Source organism: Phoenix dactylifera, chromosome 11, assembly GCF_009389715.1.
Source record: "Phoenix dactylifera cultivar Barhee BC4 chromosome 11, palm_55x_up_171113_PBpolish2nd_filt_p, whole genome shotgun sequence".
NCBI classification, from domain to species: Eukaryota; Viridiplantae; Streptophyta; class Magnoliopsida; order Arecales; family Arecaceae; genus Phoenix; species Phoenix dactylifera.
In genome coordinates this window covers 22,207,110-22,227,850 of record NC_052402.1, presented here as the reverse complement: position 1 = coordinate 22,227,850, position 20,741 = coordinate 22,207,110, and the positions used below count along the sequence as shown (strand labels likewise).

Here is a 20,741-nt window from a genome sequence, read left to right as displayed (position 1 = left end):
TGCTAAAATTCACTGAAGCTAGTAACAGCACACAGGTATATGGCCTATAACATTGCAGATTTTGTAGCCATCACAAACTCATGAACTTATGTACATGAGACATTACTATTAACCTGGACGTAGTAACCTACTCATTGGTAGTCACATGGTGGTACTCATTGCAGATTTTATTCTTTTTTCCACCAACATAGTATGACAGTATTCCATTCCCAGGCTAATGCAAAGATAGTATAAATGTAACATATTATTTTATCCTCTGAGAATTAATAAGTAGAGTTTCCTTCTATATGAGCATGTCCTCCACATACCCTCTAATTGAGGAGTTCGCGTGCAAGTCCATAAGATTAGTATATGTTCTTTAATGTGCATTTCGCAAGAATCGTTGAATTGGTACCGGTAGGCGTACCGGTCGGCCACCGGATCTGTTCGGACCAGTACCGAACTGGCAGTGCGCAAGGCGCGCTGTGGCAGATCAAACCGGACTCGGTGCCGGTTCACACTGAGTCCTGGCCGAACCGAACAGAACCGGCTTGGTTCTATCTGGTTCGCTTTTGTACCGGCCAGAACCGTTTTCTATGCTCGAGCCGACTCGATCAGAGACTGAACTGGTTCGGTTCAGCATTTCTTGGCATTTCATGATTCTGCCAGTACCGGCCGGTTCAGCATTTCTTGGCATTTCATGATTCTGCCATGTTGACTTTATTGGAGCTTAATAATTTTTTTCATCTAGATTATCCAATTTTGATGCCGTCGTTATATTTGTCAGTTTTATCTCTAAATAATAATTTCTATATTTCAAGCTTCAGTACAAGGATCTTCTTCATGCATCATGAACAACATGATTTACTCAAATGGTCTATTGGTACCTGCGACAGCTATTTGAAACATTTCTCATCATTTTAGGTGAAAATTCTGCATGAACACATGATTCCAATCACAACAAAAATGCCTCAAAATTAATCTTCATTCAGATTCTTGACAAATGGAACAAACGAAGACCTTGGGGAAAGAAATATACCAATGAAGACTAGTTTTTTTATGCTAGTGCAGTGTCATATGAAAGATGGCTGCATAACTAGGACTGCATGATAACTCAAACTTCTATGAAGGCAGTCTGCCCTATACATCTCTTATCTCTATGAGGAACCATGTCACGAACATTTACTGTGACAATTGTAAAATCAATATGAGCTTCCATATGTATTTCATGTCCGTTAAGTAGAACTAGTAATTTCAAAGGAGGCATAAATATCTAAATAAACTGATCAAATTGTTTTTATTGCTTCAAACATTGAATAAAGTGTTACTTTAGAGGAGATTAAGGAGTAAGTGACGGAGAATCAGTGTGATGATGTGTGCATGTACAATGAATATCTGAAGGGGGGGCTCCAGTATCAAGTGATTTTTATTTTGTCTTGAAGGATGTAGGGAAGGGAGGGGAATACTTGAGGTAATATGCATGGTGGTTGTGAGAAAACATATCCAAAATCTTGAAGTAACTTTAGAATGGCCCTAATTAGGAATTCTTCGCAGATGGAAAACCATATACCTGACCCCCATAGCTTCTGGCTGCTAGATTTTAATTGCTTGGCTAGCTTGATTTCTATTGTCAAGTATCAATTGAACTGTAGCTATCCTTGTCCAAAATACTAATCCTGATGCAGCTTCATTTGCCATTGCTTTGTGCAGCTGGTTCTGATATTTTTTTCATGCAACTTCTACAGATGTATAGAGGTCACTGGTGCATACAGTGCTCAAAAAACAGAGATAAACATAAGTTTGACAGCAATTGGCCTCCTCTGGACCGCGATTGATTTTATCACCAAAGGATTACATCATAGGCCAATCCAGGAAACTGACAAGGTTACAGAAAATGGTACTTAGTCACTTTCATGCGGTCAATTCATATTGTTGTTGCTTATGACATCTTCATTATCTGAATATCTAAGATGGGTACTTGCATTCTTATGGTGCTAATTTTTTATTTTCTGTATCTTACATTGGTCATGTCTGGTGCAGAAACCACTATAAAGCAGACCATTACCCATGAAGCATTTGAAGATGAACAGATTCTTCAAGCCACTAAAGAAGTTAGCAACCATGCTCACTTGGAAAATGTGGTTGATTATAATAAATTGCTTTTGTCAGTTTTCTCTATACTTCAAAAACTTGGAGCAGATGAGCGGCCTGAGGTATATTGGCTTTTCTAACTCTAGTTACTGTGTGTATATGTGTAGTCACTATCTGCTGTGTAGTATTTCCCATGAACTGGTCTCAACATTTTAGATTATCGAGTTCACAGATCCTGACATGAATTTAACAACATTTGGTGGGCCATGCACAGGACTCCAGTTTGCAATGATGCACCATAGGCTCACTTGTGCAACTGTGGTGTGCGCATGCCTGTGGTCAGAATCTTCTGCCTAGGATGTTGCACCGAAAGTCTTGCTCCTGTACCAGAACCCATGTTTTGATGCTTTCTCCTGATCACCACTGCTGTCTTAATAACTATTCTTTTATTGATGTTAAAAGCTCTATCTATTGTCATGCTATATTTTAAATTCATATGTGATGCTTTTCTTGAGAAAAAAGAGTTATACAGCCTAGTATTATGAATATTGGTTTTTTATAAATGATTTTTTGCCCTAATTTTAAAAGTTTTTTACTCCCCTTGTTCCGACATTTAGATTCATTTTTCAGTAAGGTGACTGATGTAAGGCCTTAGCTTAGGTAAGGGGTGATAGAAAAAAGAGTATAATTAGGGTAGTAGCATTGTGCTTCAATTGTTGTTGTATTTGAACCATGGTATGCTAAACCGGCCCGTACCGGCCAATTCAGCAAGTACCGTATCGGTCCGGGCCCTGACCGGTATGGAGCAGTGGAAATCGGTACAGGGCCTGTAGATGCCGAACCCAGGCAGAGTCGGGAAAGAAGAAGAAGAGAGAGCGAGTAGGGGAGGGAGGGAGAAGGAGAGGTCTCCGCCGCCCGTAAAGGACCGCAGGGGGCCAGCAAAGGCCGAGGGGGGGGGGGGCGATGGAGCCCGCGGGGGGCGGAGTGTTGGCGTGGTTGGCTATGCGTGGTCCAAGAGCCCCACGCCAATGAACCTTTGCTCGAGGGATTGTTGTTGTTGTTGTGTTGGACCGTCTTAGATGGGTAACGCCTTGATCTCTTGCTGCTTTGGAACCCTCACCTAATCACCTAGAATCCTATTCTAGCGCTCGACAGAAACACACCATGCAATGAACTCGAATGGAAGAGAAAGATGTGGATTCGAATTCCAAATGACAACGAAGGTAACAAGAACTCTAGTAAGGATAGGAAGGGTCTATACTAGCCTAATACAATCTAGAGAGGATTGATTTATCCTACTCTAGCCCAAGTCTAAGGCCTAACCCCTAGACCGAAATCGGCATAAGTGCCGCCCAAGCCTTTAGGCCGACTCTCTACAAAAAGATACAACTCAATGAATAATGATCAAAAGGATATGCCTCATAAAAGGCCTAAGACTCTCTTATATAGACCTAAGACTCATGTGCCATACATGGTTTATTGGCGGGATAATGAAATTAGTTCCTAATCAACTGCATAGGAAAATTCAAATTCAAATTCAAACTTCTTCCATGCGGGTCACATGCTGAAAATCAAATGGGGAAGGTGAGCATGAAATAAGTTCCTAATTAGCCACATGGGGGAAAAATTTAAATTTAAATTCAAACTTCTCCCATGCGAGTCACATGTTGAAATTGCAAAGGTGGAAGGCTGGATCCTTTGGTCGCGTGCTTGGTTGGCCGAAGCGCGTGATTTGTTCATCCTTTGACAAGTGTGCAGCTGATGTCCTCTTTAGCCATGGATTGCTGACTTGTCACGCGCATGGAGAATTCTCCATTAGTTGTACTTGCTATCTTTTGGCCGCATGAAGATCTCCTTTATTTTGTGCTTGCCTTTGGTTGGCGCCTTGCTGATCCTGCCTTGTTTGTATGTTCTCATGTGCGCGGATTGGTGACATGGCGCGCGCACATGAGGTGCAGTCCTTTGGCCTGTTGAATCTGGGCCCTTGATCTTCCGAATCTGATGGCCATGGAAGAATCCTAGGACTCCACGGATTGCTGATGTTGGCATTCTCGGAATGGGGGCTTTTCCTTTATGCTCCCACGCATGTGGCCTTTGGATGGTTGGCTTTCCTTGTTTGCCCATGCACGCGGGTTGCTGAAGTGACGTGTGCACGGGTGGCTGATCAATGGCCTGATGCATCTAGGCCCTTGCTTTCTCGGGGTCGAGTAAACTGTTGGGAACCCGCCCATGCCGCATAAAATTTAAAAAAATTTAGATGGCAGCAGAAATCAACGTTCATTTCATGAATGTTATTCAAAAACCGTTCGTAGTTAGATTAGGATTAAAAACTTTTAATAACAATTAGGAAGATCAGATCTTCACCTTGTGTGGGTGGATGATCATCGCAAACTGAAGTTCGTGGTTTAGGAAAAAGATTCGCTTGAAGCCGCACACGTGTCCGGCCTCTACGGGTATCTACACGAAGTAGAGATCCGATCAAAGCTTTCTTTGTCTCCCTGGGGTGCTAGCTCCCTTGCAGAGACTACTTTAGATGGCTGATGTTCTCCCTTTGAAATCAACCCTTGATTGTACTTGGGAGGAGGAAGGACTCAAGGAAGAAGAACTCGCAGACTTGCAGCCTTTTCTTCCTTTGCTTGGCGTTGGAACCAAAAGGCAGAAGAAGGATGCCGCCAAGACTTCTTTTCCTCTTCCTTTGCTTGCGGCTCAAACAAGAGGAGGAGAGGGGGCTCACGGATGGAGAAGGGAGAGGGCTTGAATGCCCTAGGGTGCCGCCCCATACCCCTTTATAAATCAAGTGGAGTTCCTAACTTTTAGGAGCTCCTTGATAACATTCCAAGAGGGGCGTCGGTTCCTCTTGTTTTGCCGCACCAAAGAAGCACCAAGAGGAGGGGCGTGCGCCCCCCTTCTTGTGTTGCCCTAGTCCTCCTCTAAGGAGGATTGGGAGTCTCTAATGTGGCTAAGTCCTAATCTAATTAGGCTTAGTCTAGGGGTGAACCATTTTTGGGTTTAATCCATGCAAGTCCTAATCCAATTAGAACTTAATGAATCATGACTCAATTGAACTATTCAATCCTAATCCAATTAGGAGTCATGTTAATTCATTAGATTAACAATTAATTAGGACTTAAGAAATCCTAATCCAATTAGGATTTATTCAATTTTAGTCCTAATCCAATTGGGACTCTTATTTGAATCCGAAGTCCTAATCTAATTAGGACTTCTAGGAATCCTACTCTAAGTAGGAATTCAAGTTGAATTCAAAGATCCTAATTTAATTAGGATTGTAGGAATCCTATTCCAAGTAGGACTCCCAGTCCTATTCCAATTAGGACTCCACGAATCCTACTCCAAGTAGGATTCGTGTTTAAGTCCAATTAATCAATTCCCAGTGCTCCTTCTTCAACTGATTATCAATCGAATTGATTATTCGTGATTCATAATCACATTTCAACCATCGGATCGGTCAATACCTCTAGTGTGTGTGACCCCATAGGTTCTATTCTTTCTGGTAGTGAGATATATTGCGATCTCTATCACAATATCATTGAAAACTCCTTTCAATGGATTGGAACAGTTCCAACTCAACTCATTAGGGTTTATTGATCATCAAGATATTTCCTGTGAGTCTCACCATCCACCAGTGACACCTAGCAGCATGTAGTGGCTACCCAGCAGAATGGAATAATGAACCTCTAGGTGCAGTTATCGTATGATACAGTCCTTCTATTGTGGATCTCTGCAGGACGGAGGTCATGGACAACTCGTCAAACCCCATCGTCTGTCATATGTCAAGATTTATCCGACTTAAGTTCGTTAGTGGAAAACTCTTTCTCCACTTTGCATACTGCCCCGGCCGAGATCTTACGAACTCAGTCTTATAAATCACATAGGATCTCTCCTTATCTATCAAGGTCGATAGATTCCATATAGGTGCATACCCTACTCCTACAGTGAACCCATATGTCTAGAGACCATGTATACGTACAGTCAAACTATAATAACCTCACTGTGAGTTGCCGAAGCACCACAGGTCAAAGGACCAATCACGCTACTGCAACATCAAGCAAGTTACTGACGAGTGGATAGACATCCAAGTGACTTCTCGTCTTGGTCACGCTCAGTACCCTTGTTCTCTAACAAGCACCTGCACTATTACTTCAGTGTCGCCACACCGTGGACTCGAGTCTCGTCCATCCACAAGGAAAGCAATGTGTGCACTGATCTCATCCGATCGATCACTGTCCTCATGATGATCCATCGATCAGGAGCATTTAGAAATTAATCACCAATGATGCATGGCTCAAATTCTCAACTCTTGAGAATATGCATCATCTTATTAATTTCTTGGACAATTCATAGACACATTAACAATATGAATGAAAAAATGTCTTTTATTTCTTCAATAAAGTCAAGTACAAAATTATGTCCCAGAATTAATAATGTGTTAGCCAGATTGGCTTCTAGGGCATACATCTAACATAAACATGGAAGAATCCATGCTTGGTAGGGACTCCTCCACGGTTTGATTGCTGGACCCATGTCAAGTCCTTCCTTGTTAAGGACTTGGCTGCCTTGTTGGCGCCTCCTAGCCGAGCTCTCTTGATGCTTGCCATGTGGCACACGGATGAGTTGGTATCTCTTAGTCCCATTGGGACTCTAGGGTCATTGGATGGCTGCTACTTGGCTCGGCTTGCGGTTGAATTGGTCTTCTACTGGGCATGGGCTGGCCGAGAGCTAGGTGGCGTGCCACTTGGGCATGCATGGGTCCTTTGTGCTTGCTGGTGCGTGGCCTTTTTGATTGGGTTTAGCTGGGCGCGCGCTAATGCGATCGGGCTTAGCCCGAGCGCTTCCTTCTGACTTGGTTGGCCGAGGGCTGGGCAAGCCTCTAAGCATTGGATTTGGCCCGTCCTTGGGCCGTGGTTGGCATTGGTTTCCGCCGACATGCCAAAAATTTGGCTCGGCGGAGCGTGGTTGTCATCATGGAGGAGGCCGCGGGGGCATCCCTTGTTTCTTTCAAAACAGGGGATGCGGCCGCGGTTTTTAAATTTGGAGATTTTTAAGTGAAGTCGGCAAATCGTTTGTCGACTTCACTTAAAAATTCTTTTTTTTTTTTGCATTCGCGTCCCCTGTTTAGAAGTGGGGGACGCTGCCGTGGCCTCGGCCTCGGCTACGCCCCCATGGGCTCAACCGCCCCCTGCCGCGGCCCTCCGCGGGCGGCAGAGGTCTCTCCTCCCTCCCTTCCTTGCTCGCTCTCTCCTCTTCTTCCCCGGCTTCGGCTGGGCGCACCCGCTTCTGCAGGAAAGAGCTGGCCGGCTTGGTACCGGTTTAAACTGGTCCGAACCGGAATCTTACCGGTCCGGTAGGCGACCGGTACGCCTATCGGTACCGATACAGCGTACCTTGAATTTTGGACTGTTCATGTATCAGGTTAATGGCACATATAAGAAAATCTTGATCTAGCATCTTTCTGTCAGCTTATTCAAGGACGTATGCGATAAGCATGACCAGTCGGAATGACCCAAATATGCTTGGGGGCTGGATGGTTAGGGATATCGATTTTTTGTCTATTTATTGTCAAGGGCCTGAATGTTGGGTGATTACATTGGTTCAACCAAATGCTAGGATATTGGAAGGTCTGAATCTGGACAGTCTTGAGTTGCTTTCTTGATGTTGTATACTGTTTTAAAATCATTATCATCATGATTTCTCAACTTTGGTGTAGAACTTGAATATCAAATGTTGTTCTGCCTTTCATATTCATATACTTGATATAAGCATGTGATCCCTGATTTGTGGAATTAAATATAACTGCAATGGTTCCATGGTGCCCTATGGTATAGGAACTCAATGCACGTAACTCTTCTAAACTTATTCTATGTGAATTGACCAAATTGCACCTTGTATTAAAGGTTAAGATCAACTCTGGTATTGAAAAGTCAAAATAATTGTACTTGCACATGTTTTAATTTTGGTTCTTTTGTATACATATCCTCCTAAATATTAGAATTTGCATGAATACCCTTCCAAAATTAATATTTGCATGTATACTATCATCAAATACTTGTTTTGTATGTATACTTTTTTTTTGTGCGTGTGTACCCATGTCATCTAACGTCGTTAAGAAGTTAGCGATTAAAATTGAAATGACGAAAATACCATTAATGGGTAAACATGCAAAAAAAATATTTATAAGGGTATATATGCAAATAGCGATTTTGGAGGGTATTCATATAATTTCATATATTTAGGAGGGTATACACGCAAAATAATCCTTGGATTTTTGCATAAGTATCCTTCTAAATATTAGAATTTGCATGAATGCCCTCCAAATTGATAAAAATACTATTTTTGTATGAATATCTTTAGCATTACAATTCAGCTAACATGATTAGCCAAAATTATATTTATTTAAATTAAAAATTAACTAAGATTATGAAAGTATCTTTTTATTTTTGTGGTACTGGTTTACATGTTTTACTGAAAACTAATATCTCTATCTCCTTTGAGAAATTTTTTGATCTCTCTTGACCTTTTTTTCACTTCTCCATCTGGAATCAAAACCATTCTCTCGACTCATTTCTCCACCATAGACAACCCTTCATTGTATCTTTTTTTACATGAAGATGGTCAGGTCTTGCTTTTAGCTTTATAAACTATTTAAAGATAAGTATTGTGAGAGATTTGCAATATTTATCTTTTAGTTTATGAGATTTGCAATGTTTATCTTTTAGAGTTGAAAAATTTTTCATGTGCAGATTGGTGGCTGATTTAAAATTACGATGATAAGATGGCCCTATACACTAGATCTTTTATTCTTCTAGAAAATTAAAACTTCCAAAAAAAGTAGCTTAAGGTACACAATGTAAGGGGTCGCCTTCTACCACATGGCCACGGAGATTGTTAATAAGTCTGAAGGGTTGAAAGTTCTTCAATGATTTTGCTTGGGGATGATTGATATTGTTCTTCCACCCATGAGCATAGTAGTAGTAAGAAAGCTTGATCATTGCAATCTATCGTGTGTCTTTAAGAGTTTCTATTTTTTTCTATATTCTAATACATGCCCTCATATATGCATATATAAAAATAAATATTATAAGTTATGTTTCGATGAAATTAGATATAGTGGTTGTTATAAATGAAAAAAATAAAGTAAAATAATCCCATGATTAGTAAAAAAACTTTCATAACTCTTTTTGTTATCTAATTATTAAATCAATTTTTTTCTTAAGCAATATTTTTATGAAAAATATTGAGGAGCAGGCACCAGACAAATCCGAGTGTTAAAACAGGTTGAAATAGAGAAAAAATAAAATTACATTTTTTTTTTTGTAAATCCTCCTAAATATGTTAAATTTCATGAATACCTGTGCAAAGTGTTATTTGCATACATACCCTTATAAATATATTTTTTTTGCAAATCTACCCATTAACGGTATTTTAGTTATTTTTAATTTTAAACTGCTAATTTCTTAACGACATTAGATGGTGTGGGTACATGTGCCAGAAAAAAGAAAAATGAAGGGTATACATGCAAAGCAACTATTTTATAAGGGTATACATGCAATTATTAATTTTGGAAGGGTATTCATGCAAATTTCAATATTTAAGAGGATATGTAGCAAAAAATCTTTTAGTTTTCATTACAATGCAACTGGTGGATCTGGTGCAGATATGTCTCTTTGGCTTTGCCTAAGTTCATATAAATGTGGTTTATGATTTAGACTGAGTATACTAACTGTTCTCATTTTTTAGTAGTACGAACCAAGAGTGGTTTAGTATGTTAATTTTGAAAGATGAAATTTCGTAGTTTTTTTCTTGCACAAGTGGATGAGAACTGGGGACTTGTAGTTAGGTAGGGGCAGCTTCCTACCAAAATTTTGCAAAGAGCTTGTTGTTCATGTCATGTGCCCATTTCGGCACAAGGGTATTAAGATAATCTTGTTTTTTTTTTTTTGACTAGAAGCAAAGGTTGTCGTGATAACTTTCTCCTAATTTATGTATACGTGTGCGAGCGCATGCATCTGTGTATAATAATGGTTTGAGATGCCAGCCATGCTAGCAATGTACTAGCCAGAACATACCTGTTGAAAACTATAAGTACATGCGTGTGTATGTATGTAACTTTGCAAGAGACATGTTATTAGAGGCATGGGTTGTTTTGGTACTGTTGGCAAAGTATCAACTATCAAGTAAAAAAGTTTGGGTGGATTAATGAAATTGTAATTCAATTTCAACTGTGTTTAGAATTTTATGTAATTAAGTATTTAACTTTCTTTATGTGAATCATATCTTTCTCTTTGTGTCCTCATGCATTCCAATATAATGACAGACATTGGTTTGTACAAGTTTACTTGCTGTAAGGATGTTAAGTGACATGTAATGTTAGATAATCTTTCCAGCAGTTAAACACTGCCTCTCTTCTTATTGCTTAGTTCTCTGACTTTAGTTGCACGTCTGTTCATCTTATTCAGTTCTAGCATAGCCTGTTGATGCTATTTTTGCCCAAAGTGCAGACATTCTTGTAGTGTGCTGAATTTCATGCCTCCGTCACTTTTTTACTCATTTACATGCAAAAATTTTGCAACCTAACATGCATCATTTCATACAGCAAAGCCATATTGCCCTGAGTGCACTTTCTGCGATTAGCATATGAAAATCTTACACTTAAAAAATGCACTGCCTTCTGTCTTTGACTCAATTTTATATGAAACAACTTACTTTGTATGCCATAAAGCTTAGGAACCGATCTACTTGCTTTAAGGCTTCTGGTAGATATCATTTTCAGACTGAAAGAATTACTTTGTTTTATGCATTTAAACCTGCAAAGTTTGTCATTCTGCACAGAACCCTTTTATTTAGCATTAATGTGAACTTCAATAAAGTCTTTTTTCCATTTCAGGTAAGGAACTCAGCAATTCGGACTCTTTTCCAAACTTTGGGCAGTCATGGGCAGAAAATCTCCAGAAGCATGTGGGAGGATTGTCTTTGGAACTATGTATTCCCCATTCTTGATCGTGTTTCTCACTTGGTAAGTTGTGAAAATACTTGTTTCTTACAAGCTTTTAGTACTTTACATGACTTTAAGATCCTTCTTTCCCCAGGCAGCTACTTCATCCAGAGATGAATGGCAAGGAAAAGAGCTAGGAATTCGAGGAGGAAAAGCTGTCCATATGCTCATACATCACAGGTAGATAAATTGTTAAGAGTGGAAGATGCAGATTTTCTTCCAGTAACATATCAATAGATTTTTTGATGCCTTTGTTCTTGTGACTGACAATATAAAGATTTTCAGCCGAAACACTGCCCAGAAACAATGGGATGAAACACTTGTACTGGTGCTTGGGGGAATTGCTCGCCTGTTGCGCTCTTTTTTACCTTTTCTTCAGAGTCTAAGTAACTTCTCTGTCGGTGAGTCTTTCTTGTCATATTATAATTCTCCGAAACACCGATTGGTATGGCATGCTGATAAATATTGATTGAAGAACAATATATCGTTTTTGTTTACTAAGTGGTGTCATGTGCAGGCTGGGAACTTTTGCTAGATTTTGTTAAAAATAGCATACTGAATGGTAGTAAAGAAGTTGCTCTTGCTGCAATAAGCTGTTTACAGACAGTCGTCAGTTATCATTGTCCAAAGGTAATTGAAAAAATTTATATCAACTGGACCTCTCTGTGTCATATCTGCAACAGCATCTGCTATATATCCTAGTTGCAAAAACCTATTGCTCAACTTCCCCTAGATATGCCTGCTACATATGCATGATCACCAGCAGTTGTGTCTCTTAATTGATTATTTTTGGTAATAACTTCTAGTTATTATCTACTGACCCTCTGAAATGTTATTGTACTCTGCAAAACCATCTGCTTTTAAATAATAGTTGGGAACATGAATTGTTTAACTCCGACATTGATGTCTTCTACATATGTAAATCAATTGCTATTTTGCATTCCTGTAATTGAACACTTTGCTAACATCTTTGCATAAGTCAGGGAAATCTAGCTGTGGCTTATGTCAAATCTATGCTTGATGTTTATGAGCTTGTACTTCAAAGGTCCCCAAACTATAAGAGTGCTGCAGCAGACAAGGTGAAGCAGGAGATCCTGCATGGTCTTGGTAAGGCACCTGATGTGGTAACTTTCATTCATGTTAATAACATATATGAACAGCGACTTTCTAATTAACTTTTAATATGTTACAGGAGATTTGTATATCCAAGCACAATCAATGTTTGATATTGACATGTATTTACGGTTGCTTGGGGTTGTGCAATCGGCTATTAGAAACTCTAGGAGTACTGGTGATATGGAAAGTGAAATTGTAAGTTTATGCACTCATAAATTGTTGCATATTTGGTTCTGCTGCTTTTGATATACCTAGTATTCATTGTGAGTTTTACTTGTCTGATGCATGCCCGAGCTAGATTAGTTTGACAAGTCATCTTTTCTGTGTTACTCAACAACACCACCTTTTGTTTTATTAGTTGTTAATTTTACTAGGAAGTTTTTGATGCAGGGAAATGTTCCACCAGTGCAGCGTACAGTTTTGGAGATACTTCCTTTGTTGCGACCTACCGAGCTTCTACCTTCAATGTGGTCCAGGTTTATCCAGGAACTCCTCTGCTATCTTATTGGATGTGAAGCAACTATCGATGGAAAGAAAGATGAGATGGGACTAAGTGGTGGTGGAAAGCATGGTCCAGATGTTGTACAGATGGAATCTCAAGTTGCTCTGGGTTCTGTTTCAGAAAACAATGTTGAGGATTCCTCTGGAACCCAGGAAGAAAGCCATTTGAAATGGAAGCATGATGTTCCTAATGGTTCTGCTTCTCTTCATTCTGGTATTGCCACTTTGGATGATACGATAGTGTACAGCTGGAGTCATTTATTTCAAGAAAAACTTGTCCCAATCATCGTAGAGCTTTATCTAGAGGCTCCACCAACTGAAAAATGCACTGTATCTGCTGATGTTATTCGAGGACTTGGAAGGTAAACTATAAGTATCTTGCTGTTACCATTATGCATGGTAAAAGACTTCAGTGATTTAGATTATATACAGGCAGCAATCATGGATCTCTTCATGCCTAATGCTTGATAAGGAAGCATGTTCACTTATTAGTACTCATTTGTATTGTACAGTTCTTCCTTTCTAAATTTGACTTTTAATACAGCATTTGTTATTTAGTATTTTAACAAGAAATAAGAAGCATAATTATGCGTAGGAAAATGAAAAGAAAATATTCCATGACTTTCTAAAATCTCGCCAACACTATTTACCTGTTATATATAAGTTTATTTTTAAATTTCTATGTGACATAGCCAATCCTTTTGCAATTAGGAATGCCCTTCCATTTCACCCTAAACTAGTGTGAACTCAGAAGTTGCTGAAATATGATTCTTTTCTTTTTTTTCTCGCTTGCATGGATTTAACTATGTTCGTTCAATTCCAATTAATTCAAAGTACCCTTTTAGAATCAAGTCAATCTGCTATAGGCCAAATGATTGTTTATCTTGTCTATATCCTAAGATTGGGAAGATTTTTATTAGATGCACAAATGTTATGCTTTGCGAATGTTTGGCTCAACTGAATATTCTGATGACTACACGCAAAATATCATATAGTAATAATAATAGTTCGTTGATGATTTGGTGGTTAAAATATCATTGTCATTCCCATGGTGCTAGTTGTTGAAGTCCGCTATTCATGTTCTCCTGACTTATTTATGTTTGCTTCCTGGATTTATGTTTTATTTTGGTATGTCTGAATGTTGGTTTCAAATTTCTTTTGTCATGTAAAAATGGTAGTGGGGTTGCATCTTATTATTTGGGATTTTCGTGTACCCTTTCATTTTTGGATTTCATATTTGGTGCCCCATGTAGGTGTTTGTGCTGGTTTGGCAGGGGAAAGGAGGGGCTTGGGGGAGGTGCAGGTTGTCAGTTGGGCATCATGCTAGAGGGAATTTGGTGATTCAAAATTCAAAGTTGATAGCCATCATAGATAATTTGTCTTGTTGAAATATATGTTCTGCACTAAAACATCAGGATGGTTTGTAATCAAGGAATGTGGAACCGTTCCGAACCGGATGGTTCCGTCCATTCTGAGTCGTACTGGTGGCTTACCGGTACGGTTTCGGCTTTGAAAATGGTTCGTTGCCGGCGCCGGAGAAGAAAAGAAAGAGAGAGCGAGCAGGAGAGGGAGGGCGGAGCGGCGGCGGACGCCGGCGGAGGGCCGCGGGGGGACGGGCCCTCCACCGGCGTCCGCTGCCGCTCCTCCCTCCCTCCCTCCGCAGCCCTTCGCCGGCGTCCACTGCCACTCCTCCCTCCCTCCCATGCTCACTCGCTCTCTCTTCTTCTCCGGCTCCGGCAGGGCCCGGCCTGTACCGACTCGTGCCGGTACTGGCACAGTAGACCTTATTTGTAATATGTTCAAGAAGACCATGAAGATAGTATATTAAATGATATCCTATTCCCAATGGGGCTCTATTTTTTAGATGTCCTTCTAAGCAAGATCCATAGTATCGAAACTGGCACTTGTGCCGGTAGGCTAGTAGTATGGTATGGTATGCCCCAATGCTATTCTATTTCAGCATGAATCGACAGAGAAACCGGCAAGGAAGGGGGTGGGAGAAGGAAAGAGAGGGAAGGAGGGAGGGAGAGAGAGGGCAACAGAGAGAGGGAGAGGTGGAGGGAGGGGGAGAGGGAGAAGGAAAGAGAAGAAGAGAGAGAGAGGGAGGGAGCAGGCAGCAGTGCCGAAATAGGGCTGTTGGAGGGGGGAGAGAGTGCTTTCGAAGCTCCCTCTCCATGCATCGGAACAGAGGCGGAGCCCTTATTTTGAAAGGAAACAGGGGCTTTGGCCCCTTTTTATATGTTTTGAATTTTTTAAAGTAAATCGACTTTTGTACTGCCACTCATTCCCTCTATCTCCTTCCCTTCTTTTCCCTCTTCCTCCTCTCTCTCCTCTCTTTTCTTCTCTTTCCTTCTCCCTTTCCCCCTCCGCTTGTTTCTCTTTTTGAAGACTGGAACCATCCTAGTTGGCTGCTGGTGAGGTCCGCTGAACCGGTATTGGGATGCGTATCAGCACGCCCATTTTTTTGGAAGTTCTCAACAAAATTTAATTGGTAATCAGTCTTTTTGAACTTTTTCAATAAATTTTAATCTAATTTGATATTATTTTTTTGATGTTTTTTTGATGTTTTCTGATGTTTTTATGATTCCGGTTTAACCTAGATGATGCATTTTATTGTTTTAAAATGATACAAATCATAAAATGAACAACATAAAATATTTTCGAATCAAGTAGTGACATAAAAATTTAAAAAATAATACAATCAATTACATATCGATATCTAAAATCAGGTCGAGTAGCGATGTCTCTCGTAAATATCCGGATCATCAGCATAGTCAGGAGGCACATTAGCCTATCTTTTTAACTAAGCGGCATAGCTTATACGTTCATTGCATAAGGAACGCACGCCGAGTTATAAGCACTCTCGGATGTCTCATTGAAGCTCTGGCTCTGAGAGGTGTCCCCTGGCTGATAAAACGGTTAGGAAGAGGCTCATCCAAATATGTTGTCAGCAAAATCCGACCTGTAAGATGCTCCGGGCTACGTACGGTAGTAGCTACTGAAAGATGCCTCATGTTGTCCGAGATGACAACCCAAGAGGGGGGGTGAATTGGGTTTTCTAAAAATTATGTTCCTTAATTTTTACTTTGAATTGAATGCAGCTGGATGATAAGATGCTACTTAAGCTCTAGGCAATTACAAGTAAAGCAGTGAAAAATTAAGCTAGAGCAATTGTACTATGGCTTTAGGGTGCAATTGATCTAAAATTAACTTATAGTTGTATGATCAATTTTAATCTATGTGAATGGTAAGAATGGAGTGGAAGCTAAGCAAGTTCTAAACAATCACTTATAAATCAGTAAGAAACAAAGCTAGAGATATTACACAATCAAGTATGAATGTAAGGCATGTAACATAAGAGATAAAGCATCACAAACACAAAGATGTATAGTGGTTCGGTGCACCCCAGCACCTAAATCCACTCCCCAAGACCTCTTGGAAATTTTACTATAATCCCTCAGATTACAGCCGGTTGTTTTACAAACTCACAACCTAACTTGTTTTCACAAGATCACAACGAACTCGGTCGGTTTTCACAGGCTCACCGACTAGAACCAATCTGATTGTTTTCACGGGCTCACAATCCAACCCAGTTGGTTTTTCCGGTTCACCAACTACCAGCTTACACCGTTGGTTTTCCCTTTGGCTCACCAACAAACCTTAACCCCTTGATTCAATCAAGGGATTGAATCAAGTTACAAGATATTAGAACAAGAGTTTAAAACAAATCAAAGCTTCTTAAACAAGCAGATATAACAATGTAAACAAATAGAGTAAAGATAAGCCCTCAAACAAGTTTTGTAGATGAGGAAACTCGGCTTCTTCTTTATTTGGCTCTCTTTTGATTTCGCACGAGGTAGAGGATCACTGAGGCAGCACATAGTTAGAGATGAAGCTTTGGGATTCACTCGGATGCTCTTCTTTTCTCTCTTTTGCTTTGAATGGCCCTTTTGTGCTTTTGGGAGGTTTCTCTTGAAATCTCTTCCCTTTTCTCCCACTTTCTTAACTTCTTTCCTAGCTCTTCCCTTGATTTTATAGCTTTGGATGGCTTGGGAACAAAGATCTAGCCGTTAGAGACAAAAATAGAGCCGTTGGAGTTGAGAAAAAACTAGCCGTTATGCCTCCAAGCGTGTTCGAGTCGACTCGGCTGAAGTAGGAGTCGACTCGTGAATAAGAGTCTGCCGGCACTGTAGCTGGGAGTCGACTCGAGCACTGCAGCGCTGAAGTAGGAGTCGACTCGAGCACTGTAGCGCTGAAAATCAACTCTCTGTCTTTTTGTCTGTTCTCAGTCGGAGTCGACTCGAGCACTGTTCCTTGAAACTCCAGAGTGCCAGAGTCGACTCTGAACTTCCAGGAGTCGACTCAAGGACTATTCTTTTGAATCTTTCTTTGAATTTGCTCCTCCAACTTGAATCCTTTGAACTTGAAACTTGGGCCAATGAAGTATAACTTTCTTTCAAACTTTGAGAGCTTTTGAGGCCTTCTTGTATTTTTCCAACTTGCTATGCTCCTTGCAAAACAAATTATCTTTCTTCTTGCAACACAAACATTAGTAATTATACTTCAAGGTTTTGTGATCATCAAAATCAATCTTTAAATCAATCTTTGGGTCATCAATCTCCCCCTTTTTGATGATGACAAAACTTGGAGTATGTGCAATATAAAATATATTGTGTTCTAGAACTAATGCATAGCTAAGTTGCATGAAGTAGAAAACATATATCTTTAAAATATACTTCATGATAATGCTTTAGATTTAATCAACTTAACATAATCAACACATAAAGCATTATGAGCATATACTCAGATATTTTTCTCCCTTTTTGACAACATCAAAAAAAGGTTGTAAGATAATGAAACATTAAGCACAAAGCAGTAAATGATACTCAAATATTCCTTTTCCTTATTGTACTCTGATTTTCAGTCAATGCATGTCGAATTACAAATATGAATCATATAACTCAAGGCAATAATGTCATAATAAGATTAATGAGCATAGATCAGAGCCAATTAAAATGATTTCAGAGCAAATTATAATGAGAGCACATCGAATGTGATTCCAAAGATAGTTTTCAAATCAAGTGTAGGTGGAACCTTTTTCAAGTTAATTCAAGGAGTATCAAGACTGATATTCAAAGAAGGCACGAATGAAAATCTAATTTCTTTTTTTTGAAAGATCTTTAATAACAATTATGAAAGCTTGTTCATTTAAGATCTTTTGCCCAATATATTAAATATATAGCAATATGAGAGCAATCTAATCAATTTTTTAGAGTATAATATCAAAACTTATATACTCGAAAAATATAACATCATGTTGGATCATTAATTCTTAATGACTTTAAAGTTCTTTTATGATATAAAAACATTGGGGCACAAAATACAGAAACATGAATTCATGCAATTTATGATATATCTTACAGCATACATAAAATTCAAAGCTTTGAAGATTCTTTTAGAGCTCTTTTAAAGACTTTCTTTTACTCCGTTAAAGAGAAACACATTTTGATACATATAAAAATGAATTGGCACAAAATTGAAGCTCTAAAGAGCAAGCCAATAAGAACTCTTTAGTGAATTTCAAAATAGATTTTCTAATAGAGACAGATGGAATTCGTTTTCAAATAATTTTCAAGACAGCTGATTTTCTGATTAGATGCATTTTAAAATCTATAAATCTATGATATGTAGTAGCTACTTTTAAATTTGTGTTCACAAGAGATACTCAAGAAAATTCAACACATTATTCTCCCCCTTTTTCATTAAACTAGAGGTTCTTAAGATCAACTGTTTGAATTGCAATTTGGTTCATGATTGATGCATAAGATATATTAACCAAATAGCAAGCCTCAAGGTGTATAACAGAGATTTTCAGATTTAAATTTCAGATATTTATAATACATATTGGAGAGTATTAGGTTCACTTCTCATTTAGTATTCTTTCTCTCGTCTTTAGTTATGGATTTATGCAATTAAGTTCCATATGATCTCTCCCTCTGAAATTTTTTTTCTTCCCCTTAATTGATCATTCCATTTAAGAGTTTAGAATTTGAAGATAATTTTCAATAAAACATTCAAATTGTTAATCTTGAAAATATATTTTTTACAAATTTCAGTATATTTTCAACTTAACCCATTGAGAGCATATTTGCAAGTATCAAATCATATTCATTTGAAATAATAAACGCTCTATAGAATTAAACTCAAAGTATAGGCTATATATAATTAAGACAAGTAATGGCAACACAAGAAGGTTCATCAAAATCAATTCATAAAATATTCAAAGTATGCATTATATGATGATGACTTTTGAATAAGATGCAAAATCTAGAGAGATTGATATGTCTAAAGCTCCCTCTCAAAAGATGCATTCTTCTTTAATCATTCTTTTCTTTTTGTTGAATTTCAGATTTTAATGATAAGCGTGAATGGAACTGAAATTCTATGATATCAAGAATGTAAAGTGATCTAGAGTCATGGAATGCTGTACCGGCCGGTACGGGCCGGTACGTACCGATCCGATCCTAGACCGGTACCGGAACCACTAAAAAATTGGTATTTTCCGATTTTTTAGCCGAACCGGCCGGTTCGGAGCCCGTACCGGTGCGAACCGGTACGATTTTTTTTTAGAACCACAGCGCCTCGCGCTGTGGTTTTTGAAATCACCGGTACTGGCTGGTACGTACCGGACCGGTATCGTACCGATCCGGCCGGCCACCGGTACACCGACCGGTACCGGTACGGCGGACCTTGTCTAGAGTTTTTCAAAATTTATAGCAATCACTCTTTTCATCTTGCAAGAACAAGTTATGCTTCCTCTTAATCTTTGAGAAAATATACTGAAATATTAATTAGAAAATAATTTATTTGAAGCTCAATTTCTTTCAAAAGCAATTACATTTTCTTTCTTTTAAGAGTCATTTGAGTGAGCTGAAATATTTTTAGCTTTAAGATTATTCACTCTTTTTTAAAAATAGTTTTTTCTTTTAGTGATGGAAGCAACAATCATGCAGAAAGGGATATAGAAGATCATTCAAGTGAATGTTTATAGAATTTAGTTTCTTACTCATAGATTCATATATGAAATACAATGAATCTTTTTAATATCAAAATAAAGTTATATATTTAGACACATTTGTGCGCAATCAAGATCATTGAAAAATACATCATTTAAACCAATTTTAGTACACTTTAAAGATAAGAAATGATATGTTCCGGATGCGTATCGGAGCAATCAACCAAGGCATCAAAATTAATTCTATTTTTCTTAAGTTAAGATTTTTATTTAGGAATCATATTGAGTTATTCTCCTGAATGTTGCGATCATTGAAGCATATAACTAAGGTTTCAAAGATGTAATGATATAAGCATTTTTAAATTAAGTTTAAGCTTTTATACAAAATCGGATTCTGAATTTTATAAAAATTTCTAAGGAGGCTTTCAAAGTTATAATTTGAGATATGTATCTTCCACATTGTAGCTCATCTTAAATCATTCCGATTGAAAAATACATATTTCAAACATATTAGAGTATATTCAGAATCTTTGTATTTAATGTTGAGTTTTGGTACAAATTAGAACATTATGTGCCAAAGTTAGGCAAGTTGAAGGATAAAACAAAATCAATTCATTTTTCCTAAATAGAGATATCCTTCTCTTCTCCTTTCAATTTTCAGATTTCAAAGATGATCGTGAACGACAAATCTGAAATTTCTTTTTAATAATACCAAAAAAATTTATGTAGTATTTCAAACATTCAATCAAATTATCCAAGCATGGAGCATTACAAAATATTGAGAACCGATAATTCAAAACATCATGCCACATGCAAAATATATTATGTGTTAAGTCATGCATTAAAATATTAGGAACAAGCATGTCAAGGATCAAAATCAATTCTTTTCAAATAAACTTTCCCTATTTAAATATAATCTTGCACTGATTTCATGCTTAAGGTGTATTTTCAAGTCATTAAAACTTGACTTGATTCTTCTTATATACTTTCATTTACTTTGTCATTCATTTTCTCATTTTTTTTTAAAAT

At 38.4% G+C, this 20,741-nt stretch overlaps 1 protein-coding gene across 1 annotated transcript in view; it reads left to right on the top strand.

Moving 5' to 3' along the window:
* LOC103696246 (protein MON2 homolog) overlaps nucleotides 1-20,741 on the top strand; it is a 107,800-nt gene that overhangs the window by 66,808 nt on the left and 20,251 nt on the right. The window contains 10 exon segments of the mRNA XM_039131905.1: nucleotides 1,192-1,200; nucleotides 1,725-1,876; nucleotides 2,020-2,192; nucleotides 10,973-11,101; nucleotides 11,175-11,260; nucleotides 11,366-11,481; nucleotides 11,598-11,710; nucleotides 12,064-12,187; nucleotides 12,273-12,391; nucleotides 12,587-13,059. Of these exon segments, the coding sequence (XP_038987833.1) occupies nucleotides 1,192-1,200; nucleotides 1,725-1,876; nucleotides 2,020-2,192; nucleotides 10,973-11,101; nucleotides 11,175-11,260; nucleotides 11,366-11,481; nucleotides 11,598-11,710; nucleotides 12,064-12,187; nucleotides 12,273-12,391; nucleotides 12,587-13,059 (1,494 nt within the window).